The 10,317-nt window shown below is 43.0% G+C and overlaps 1 protein-coding gene across 1 annotated transcript; it reads left to right on the forward strand.

The window, feature by feature from the left end:
• Nucleotides 1-349: 349 nt before the first annotated feature.
• gys1 (glycogen synthase 1 (muscle)) lies at nucleotides 350-10,227 on the forward strand. Its single transcript, XM_041956794.1, has 16 exons — nucleotides 350-485; nucleotides 3,265-3,383; nucleotides 3,711-3,892; nucleotides 5,032-5,223; nucleotides 5,682-5,867; nucleotides 6,061-6,205; nucleotides 6,376-6,493; nucleotides 6,616-6,736; nucleotides 6,869-6,975; nucleotides 7,147-7,206; nucleotides 7,535-7,727; nucleotides 7,933-8,059; nucleotides 8,153-8,248; nucleotides 8,369-8,532; nucleotides 8,620-8,700; nucleotides 8,794-10,227. Exons 2-16 carry the CDS (start codon nucleotides 3,266-3,268, stop codon nucleotides 9,037-9,039), a joined length of 2,136 nt encoding a protein of 711 aa, XP_041812728.1. The 5' UTR covers nucleotides 350-485; nucleotide 3,265; the 3' UTR covers nucleotides 9,040-10,227.
• The last annotated feature ends 90 nt before the right edge of the window (nucleotides 10,228-10,317 follow it).

Here is a 10,317-nt window from a genome sequence, read left to right on the forward strand (position 1 = left end):
CTCTCCATTACCCGTTGATGATATTATAAATAACTCTCTTGCTCTTCTCTAAAAGTTGCTCGGTAGCCCGTGACTGCCCTGTTTTGCATGGATGAAATGATAATTTACGAAGCACCGCAACTCCCATTCACATCTGCTCATCCAATTGCATCTCTCGGCGGAGGAAAACGCCCAGTTCCCGTCACGTTGTGCACAGAGGCGGAGACCAAGAGGAGACTGATGCCAATGGGAGTGAAGCTCATGAATAATACCACGGCAGAGCGCTCAGCAACCCAACCTTCTTCCTGCATCTCAGCTCATGGGCGTCCTGCCCCCCGAAATGACAGCGAATGCATCAAACCAATGTGAATCGCTGGTATTTAACCAAAGCCGCCGCCCCCTTCTCCTCACTGTCCGCTGCTCTGGTTTTTAGTTTTTTCTTGGATTGACTGCGACAGCTGCCCATGTGCAGTTCATCTTCATCAGGTTAGGAGAAAAACCGAAGGGTGAGTCTGTCTTTTATATTCCACGATGACAATTGTTGAATACTTCCTGAATGGGCGCACAACAGGACGCTGTGTCCTTTGCGCGTTTCCGCAACTGGGTTGCAGTGGGTGCCTGCACGATGTCACGTTCGCTCCTCAACTCATGAGAAAACCCAGGAGATACATTCAGCAGCATTTATATTCAGCCGGGTGGCCTGCTGTTGGTTAGCCTGTAGTCTTTGGACGAGCAGCTGCTGCCTGAGGTGGGCGTGCAACGCGCCCTCCATTGCTCGATTTGGGACTGGTGGAGGTGAGAGGGGGTCTTGTCAGATATGTAGGCCCACTAGACACAACAAATCAAAATGTTTATTAAATTGTAGAACATTGACAAGGGCATTATTGTGATTGCATGTCCATGTGAGTGTCAGTCGTCCATGGCAAAGCATCCATGAAGTGGTGTCCCAGGCAGGCGAGGGTTCCTACTGAGAGCCCGAGGGAATCCCAGGGGGTCCCCCAAGAAATGAGCAGCAGTTCAGTTACAGCACTGCGGGATTTATTCTCTAAGTACACTTTAAAGATGGCGGTTTGTTCGTATGTTTATTTCTATAACTATAATACTCTTCTCAGATGCTGTTGCAGAAGTTAGAGACTCGTTTTAAAGTCCCCCTCCTGTTAGTTCATCCGGATGTTTGAGCTTCACTTTGCAGAATGATGGAAGTGTGACACTCCGAGACTGTTTTTCACATTCATCTGTTGAAGGAGGGAAAGTTTCTCTGTGCTTTAGCTTATTTCTGAGTTTAAGATGTGTCCACATGAGCATGAAGTTGTGACATCACGTCTAGGAAGCCAGTCACCTTTCAGTATGCGACTTACACAAGTGTGATGTGGAAACCTGAAGCCTCTGGTGGAGAATTCAGTGAAGTGGGAGACATCTCGTGTCCAGTTAAACTTTTCAAGTGAGCAATATTTGCATATTCATACATTGTAGATTTTTTTAATGGGGGAGGAGGAGTAGATGTAATTTTAAGGATTATTATTTTGTGGGAAAACACCATGTCAGAATATTTTTACATGTCTGTCATTATCTCCTCGTGTCACATTTGCGCACTGCCATCAGTTACTACAGACTTTGAGATCAGCTCATTGTTTGAGTACATACAGGTGAATTTCTGGTGATCAGTGTAAAAAACATCCGAATTGTGGAGGAGAATTTCCCCTCTGTCTGTGTGTAATCCTGGTTGTGCACTTTTTTTTTAGTTTTTCACATGTCTCAACTTCAGGCAGTTACACCATTTCATATGATGTCAACAAGTGCCACAATGTAAACGGCTTGATCAAGTTTATACTTGATCCATGCTGTTGCCAATGCCTTCCTCCACCATCCTGCATCTGTTCTCACGCCACTCCCCCACTTGTTCCGGAGGTTGCACCATTTCTGCAAGCAGAAACTAAACACAAAGTTGTTTTATGAGTGCATCTTAGTCTCTGTCAGCGGAAATGCATTCTCCCTTAATTATGTTTTTTGTCTCTACTGATTAAATTTCTTCTGTTGCACTGACATGAGCTACGGTGTTATAGCCCATGTCTGGTGCAAGGTTACTATAGTTAACTAAAACTTAAATGAAAACTACACCTACGTCGGAAAAAACATTAAAGTTAACAGAAATTAAAAATAAAAACTAGACTTTAGAAGAAAAAAATGAATTAAAATAAAATCAAGATATACAGGTAATGTCTTGTGTTGTGTTTGTATTATAATATATATTCTTATCCTTCTTAAATCCTTCCTCTGACAAATACTCCCCATGTTATAATAAAAAAAATACTGCTGAAACTAAAAAAAACTTAACTAAGCCTAAATATTTTTAAACAATAAAAACTAAACAGAAACAGGCAAACTGAAGAGAAAACAAAAATTAAAACCAAACAAGAATAACTAATGAAAAAAACAAGACCATCATAAATTAGGCCTGGTGTAGTAACCAAACTGAGATTAAAAATTCACAGTGCAAACTTGAAGTTTTTGTTTATAAAAAGACATTTAGTGGTATGCCTGACTGTGTTTGTGTGTGTGTGTGTGTGTGTTATTGAGTTAGAAGTAGTCGTATTAGTAGCCAGAAGATGCCCTTAGACCATCTCAGATTATATACATCACACATACAATTGCACACACATTCACACGTATGTTGGATCCCTAATACATGATGTACCACTTCAGTGTTGTTGTGTTAGACCATTGTTTCCTATAAGACAAGCAAAAATTTAACATGAGTTATCAGAAAAATGACGACTGCTATTTTCCCTCATCAGTCCCAGCTGAGAGAATGAAGTTTGTAAAACAATTGAGAAAGGTAGCCACAGTAGTATAATGTAATGGTGTTATGAAATAGGATTTGTGGTTCACTGATGTCCCACAGTACTGGTTTCTTTCAGTTATGTAAGGAAATGTTGGTCAGGAGAAAGTAAAATTGTTGAAATAAATGAGTAATTTACACTTAAGATAACACTGATAAGATAGAGAACAACTAAAATCTTCACTCTCAGCCAATTGGTGTAAAGTTAGCATGTCCTGATAAAAAAGTACAAAACATGTCCAAGGTTGATGTCATATGATTGAATTTATTTGTAAAGAAATAAGAACAAAGAACAGGTTTCATTGTAAAAGCCGTGTTTATAAGTGTGATTTGTTCACACATCAGTGACTTTTGGTAAATAAGTCCAATAAGTGGCAATCAAGCACTGTGTATACACAGTTGTAAGGTGCTCTTATCTCATCTGAGTGTGCTCTGTGTTTACCCAGCATGCCGCTGGCTCGCAGCCTGTCTGTCACGTCCCTGTCAGGACTGGAGGAGTGGGACGAGGAGTTTGATTTAGAGAACGCTGTTCTTTTTGAAATTGCGTGGGAGGTCGCCAACAAAGGCAAGTATTTTTGTGTGTGGACGTGCATTACTCATGTTGTGGGGACGTGAGTCTTTTTGCACAGTCACATTGTTTGCGTGTATGTGCGTGCAAGTGTTTGGTCATTGCTTGTGTGCATTTGTGTCTGCACTTTTTAAAGTACATGAAAATACATATGTTTATATATGAACACTGAATGAAAGAAAAAATAAAATAAAAACAGATAAAAATAAATCATATCTAACCTTGTTTATTTGCAGAGGTAATTCTAATGTCAGATTGAATCACATTATATCTTTGTCCTGACTTTGTGTACATACGTGTGGTGTGTTTGCTGCGTGTGTGAAGTTGGAGGCATCTACACCGTCATCCAGACCAAAGCCCGTTTGACCTCAGAGGAATGGGGGGAGAACTATTTCCTGGTGGGTCCCTACGTGGAAAGCAACGTGCGCACTCAGGTGGAGCTCATTGAGCCCACCAACCCCACGCTGAAGAGAACCATTGACAAGATGAACTCCAGTGGGTGTAAGGTACTGCCACACGTACACAGTGAACACACACACCTCTGAGTTAAATTTGTATGTCCCACTCAAGGACAGTCAGAGTACACACTCTGTATGTAGAGTGATTATAAAGTGAGATTTGTGAATATGTGTGGTGAATGTGCACTACTCTTAAAGTAGAGATCATCCTTAGCCCTCCTCTCATACCTGACGCACTCACTCTCTGCTCAGCCTTCCGTCCCAGAGAATGTATCTAAACCCTGTGACATTTCCTCGTAAAGGTTAGGGGTTGTATCAGTGTCTCTCTGTCTCTCCCTCTCTCAAAGACACACGACATACACCATAAATAGCTGTTGGTGTGTGTGTGTGTGTGTGTGTGTGTGTGTGTGTGTGTGTGTGTGTGTGTGTGTGTGTGTGTGTGTGTGTGTGTGTGTGTGTGTGTGTGTGTGTGTGTGTGTGTGTGTGTGTGAGAGAGAGAGAGATACTTTTAACGCTTTGTGCTGTGTCACTCCGCAATGGCTGTGGAGTTGTGGGTCAAGGCTGAGGGTGGTCATGGTACTATTTTAGAGATAGTGCAGTCCTTTCAACAAAGCCTATCTGGTGTACCTTGAATCACGTGACCTGTAAGGTCACCACAGACCAGCTCTACAGTACAGTTAGTGTGGCTGAAAACATGTTTTTCTTAAAGGATTATTACTGTATTGGTACATCAAAGTCTGCATTCCAGTTTAGTTTCTGTGTCAGAAAGACATGTTTCATCAAGGTGAATCTTGGTTTGTGGTGTTAAAATGTGTTTTTGCTAACTGGATGTGCGCCTTGCAAATAAAGCACACAGATTAGCAACAGAAGGACCTGCCTATTTATCTCCATATAAAAACATGGTAAAACTTAACAGCTGATTAATCAATCTAACAAAAAATAGGAGTTGCTGTTGCAGCTGCAACTCTTTCAGTGGCTTATACTGGGTTTCTTGCAAAATGATGATTCATTTAGTGATTAATAAATCACTATGATATCATGATAATTGGAAGAGTGTGGGCCCCATGCGCAGCAGCCCAGGCTCAGAATAATTGTATTGATAATTGAAAATTATGGCCTCCTCCATGGGTGGAGTGTGGCACAAAGTAATTTTTCCCTCTCTCGCCCTTTTCTCCATTTTCCCCCAGGTCTATTTTGGGCGGTGGCTTATCGAGGGCAGCCCCTACGTTGTTCTGATTGATGTCGGGTTCACCGCCTGGTCTCTGGACACCTGGAAGAGCGAGCTGTGGGAGCTCTGTGACATTGGAGTGCCGTGGTTCGACCGCGAGGCCAACGATGCCGTGCTGTTCGGCTTCCTGACGGCATGGCTTCTGGGAGAGGTGAGCGGCTCACACATGCAGAACAGACAAGTGACAAGAATTTCTATTAAAATGAAGTGTAAAATGTTTTAGCTGTTTTGTGTGTAAAGGAGAGGTTAAACGGTGCGGGTTTATGTGCAGAGAGTAGATAGATTATCTGTCCGAAAAGGTTGCGTATGTCTGTGGAAAACAAGGTATGTTTGAATGTGTGGTGGTGTGTATGTGTGTCCTATATATATATATCATGTGCAAATTTTCCACCATGAAACTCAGCCATCCTTCGCAAGGCAATACAATTTTTTATTTTCTTTTTTATATCATATACATATATATAGTTGTTTTTATTTTGTATCCTTTTTATTGTCTGTTAGTTCTTTGTCTACCTCTCGCTGTCTGTAGCAAGTAAATTTCCCCAGCGTGGGATCAATAAAGTTTTATCTTATCTTATCTCATTGAGCCTGTTTTCTTGCATATTGCAGTATGCAGCCCAGAGTGAGGAGCCTCAGCACATTGTCGCCCATTTCCACGAGTGGTTGGCCGGCCTGGGCCTGGTGTTGTGTAGACAGAGACAGCTGCCCATCGCAACCATCTTCACCACTCACGCCACACTGCTGGGACGATACCTGTGTGCTGGAAATGTGGACTTCTATAACAAGCTTGCAGAGGTATTGTATGTGCACAATTTATTACACAGGAATGTAATAAAACAAGCACAAAATAATGGAAAGATTGCTTTTATCTTTAGGTAAATGAAACATAAATACTTAATCAGACAGGATTATTAAAAATATGATGAATTACATATTCTACCAGCAGTTTACGTCACTAGACTCTCTCTCCTGTTTGGGTCTCATTCAGTTCAACGTGGACAAGGAAGCAGGTGATAGACAGATCTACCACCGCTACTGTTTGGAGCGGGCGGCTGCTCACTGTGCCCATGTCTTCACCACTGTGTCACAGATCACAGCCATCGAGGCAGAGCACCTCCTCAAGAGGAAACCAGGTGTGTGGAGGTGGACTGATGCATGAAATTCAGAAACTTCCTCGACGGTTCGCTCTGTCCTCACTTGTCAATGTGCAGGCAAGCAGGTCTTACCGTATGGGGGATATAGCGTATTTAGCAAACTGATTCCTCTGTCTCTCTGCTTGCTTAATCTCTGCCATCCCGCACAGACATCGTCACTCCCAACGGGCTCAACGTGAAGAAGTTCTCCGCCGTGCACGAGTTTCAAAACCTCCACGCTCAGAGCAAGAATCGGATTCAAGAGTTTGTCAGGGGACACTTCTACGGGTCAGACACAGCACACATCACAACATTCACAGCACGGTCAACTTAAGAACTTAAAAAAGTAGTTTTGTCTGAGTTTTCCTGCTAGTTGCAAGGATATAGTTTGTGTTTGGTTTGACCATCAGGCACCTCGACTTCAACCTGGACAAGTGTTTGTTTCTCTTCATCGCTGGAAGGTATGAGTTCTCCAACAAAGGAGCTGACATCTTCTTGGAAGCTTTAGCCAGACTCAACTATCTACTGAGAGTAAGTGTGCGTCGGTGTAGTTGTGTAAATGGACGTGCACATGTGTTTATGTGTGTTTTTGGGAGAAGGAGGAAGGTGAATCCCATGTGTATATATTTAACCCCGTATTCCTGTATGGTCCTCCTGTCGCAGGTCAATCACAGCGACGTGACCGTCATTGCGTTCTTCATCATGCCGGCTCGGACAAACAACTTCAACGTGGAGACCTTGAAGGGCCAAGCAGTCAGGAAACAGCTCTGGTGAGGTTTCTTCTTATGCGAGGTGAAGCATCGAGATGGAGCAGCAAACTAAAAGTGCAGCCAAAGTGCTACACCCCATACTGATCACCTGACTGGTTGACTTCAACTTGGAAAAGTGTTTCCTGCTTTCTTATTATTCTCTATTATTCTCTTTATTTTCATCCCTAACAGGGACACTGCTCAGACTGTGAAGGAACGCTTCGGAAAGAAACTTTATGAGTCGCTTTTAGTGTAAGTTGACCTCTTTCAGTCTACTATATGAAACCTGATAGAGTGGAATGACTTGTCTTATAACTCATATTAAAATTAAAAAGTTCAAAGAAAGTAGGAGGCAACCCATGTAATCAAAAAGTCTTGATAAACAAGATCCAAAAGTTTCCCTTCAGACCTGGATATGCAACCAGCTGGTTGAGTTTCTTCATGCTAAGAAGTATTCTGTTGTAGTTGTTTTTGAAAATGAGGGAGAAACCCAAGCACACATCTTACAAACGAGGACCCAGCTGATTGATCTTGGCATTTCGCAAGTTTCCTTTAAGTCTAAAACACACGTTTCCATCAGTGGACAGCTGCCAGATGTGTCGAAAATGCTGGACAAAGAGGATTTCACCATCATGAAGCGTGCCATCTTCGCGACTCAGAGACAATGCCAGCCGCCAATCTGCACCCATAACATGCTGGAGGACAGCAGCGACCCCATCCTGAACTGTGTTCGCCGCATTGGTCTTTTTAACAGCTCTGCTGACCGTGTCAAGGTATGTCAGCTGTCCATAAATGGCCTAAGATACATGCATTTAATGTGTGGATGAGCAGAAAGTGTGGTTGCTGGTACATCACTACCTGTGCATATGATTCAACTTCCTGCCATGATCATTGTTCCAAACTGTGACTTCTCATTGTTTGCTGCGGTAAATGCTCATATATCTGCCTCCAATACTGAATGGCGTCTCCCTCCTATAGATTATCTTCCATCCAGAGTTCCTTTCATCCACCTCTCCTCTACTTCCAATGGATTATGAGGAGTTTGTAAGAGGCTGCCACCTTGGCGTCTTCCCCTCTTATTATGAGCCTTGGGGCTACACACCAGGTACGACTCATGCACGCTGACAAGGTCTTTTCATGTGTTAAGGCATGTTTTATGAAAGCGTTAACCAGGTCTAACTGTTTCTGTCCCCATCAGCTGAGTGCACAGTCATGGGAATCCCATCAATCTCAACCAACCTATCAGGCTTTGGCTGTTTCATGGAGGAGCATATAGCAGACCCCTCAGCATATGGTGCGTTTATTAAACTTTATCTATTCAATTCTATTCAGTTTGATTCTCAAAATGAGTCCTTAGGAAGATACACATGCATAACTGTTGCTTTCTTTCACATTATGCTGTTTCTTTTTGCAGGTATTTACATCCTGGACCGGCGGTTTCGGGGGGTCGACGAGTCATGCAACCAGCTCACTTCCTTCCTGTTTCAGTTCTGCAAGCAGAGCCGGCGCCAGCGGATCATCCAGAGGAACCGTACTGAGCGTCTGAGCGAGCTCCTGGACTGGAGATACCTCGGCCGGGTGAGATTCCCACACCCAACCGACTCATTTTGTGCATTTGACGACTGCAGGATGAATTAATGTTGTTTTTCTTGTGTTCTGCACTAGTATTATATATCTGCCCGTCATATGGCCCTAGCTAAAGCCTTCCCTGACACCTATGTGTATGACCTTCATGAGCCCACCTCAGTAAGTTTAATATTTATTGCATTCATGGAAGTGAAATCTTTATGCCTCCACTCGCTGCTAGAGATTGTGACACCTTTTGGTTCTCATCATCAGACCTCGGGCTTCCGCTACCCTCGACCAGCCTCTGTGCCACCATCTCCGGCTCTGTCCCGCCACTCCTCCCCGCACCACAGTGAGGCCGAGGACAACGATGAAGACGAGCGCTACGACGAGGATCTGGAAGCAGAAAAGGACCGGGTGAACATCCGCCAGCCCTACGCCCTGCCATTCAAAAACAAGTCGTCCGTTCTCCAGACGGCCAACGGAAACAGCAATGGTGTCACAAGCGAGAAAAATTGACACACTTGCACAAACACACACATGCAGTACATGCTAAACCTCACTATTGAAACCTTATCTGTGGCAAGCGTTAAAGTCATCCGTGCACTCACAAACTTTACAAACGAGTGCAGTTGTGTGAACGCGAGTGATGAATTTAATATCGGCTTGTTGTGAAAAATTGCATCACTCTCAGTGTCTTCCCAACGTGCACGTACCTCAGAATTTTTAAAACTATCTGTCGGTTTGATATGTTCTTTTTTCAGTTACACCAGCAGTGCAACCATTGGTTTGCTTTGTGGAGTAGACGCAGCAGCTAGAAAGGACTTCATGACAGCTCAACATGGACAACAAATCAGGATTGCTGGATTTTGTAGTGTACTAACACTGGATAACATAGGTAGATCTAAAGCATTGAACATATAACAGGAAATTATAAGAGTGTGGAGGGGATTTATACTTGACTCAAAGGTGGGTGAGAACAGGGAAAATAGCATAACCCCCCTTTTTTTTACCAGCTGGTAGTCGTCACACACTCAGGATCAGCTGTTTTCCTGGTTTAAAAAAATGATGTAAAGAGGGTGTCAGTTGCTGTGAGGACCCACAAAGAGCACCTGTTCTTTCTTTTTTTAGCTGAAAAGTGGGATAATGATTCAGTGCTTCAAACACAAACTGTCCACCTTGTAGCATCTTCTGCTGTCTTTCAAATGCCTTGTTTACTTCAAAATGTCCCAGGATGGAAATTAAATGGAGAACACACACAAATACACAAAAACAAAAAGCATGAAGCTAACAAAAAGCTGCCAGTCCTCTCATTTTGAGAACAGTGTCGCGTGTGTGTTTTTCATTTTCTTTCTGCGCCTTATTGTGCCGCAGCCTTTCAGTGACGATCACCCATGAATGACCTCGCACTCCTTTTTATCTGTCTGTGTGTGTGCTTGTGTGGGTAGGGTTATTCCTGTGTTCCCCTTGGCTTGGCAAGTATTTATTTGTGAGAGGAATAGAGATGAGACAGTCAGAGGAAGAAAAAGGGACTGTGTCCTGAGATGACAACCGGAAAAGGAGCTAGAGTGTCCTACGTCTTGATTAAATGGAACAAGTGAAATGGTTTTACTGGGCGTGACCTCTCACTCCCTGCAAGAGTTTTATCATTTATTGCAATCTTGCACCAGATGAACCTATAATAAATAAAATATTAGTGTTTTACAAATGATAAATGGCTTGTCTTTCTTTGCATCATTGCAGTTTATTGGGACACAAATATCAAAGGGTCTGTGCGCTCTCAAGTTCTAAGTAACA

The sequence above is a fragment of the Chelmon rostratus genome, chromosome 17 (genome assembly GCF_017976325.1).
Source record: "Chelmon rostratus isolate fCheRos1 chromosome 17, fCheRos1.pri, whole genome shotgun sequence".
Taxonomy (NCBI): Eukaryota; Metazoa; Chordata; class Actinopteri; order Chaetodontiformes; family Chaetodontidae; genus Chelmon; species Chelmon rostratus.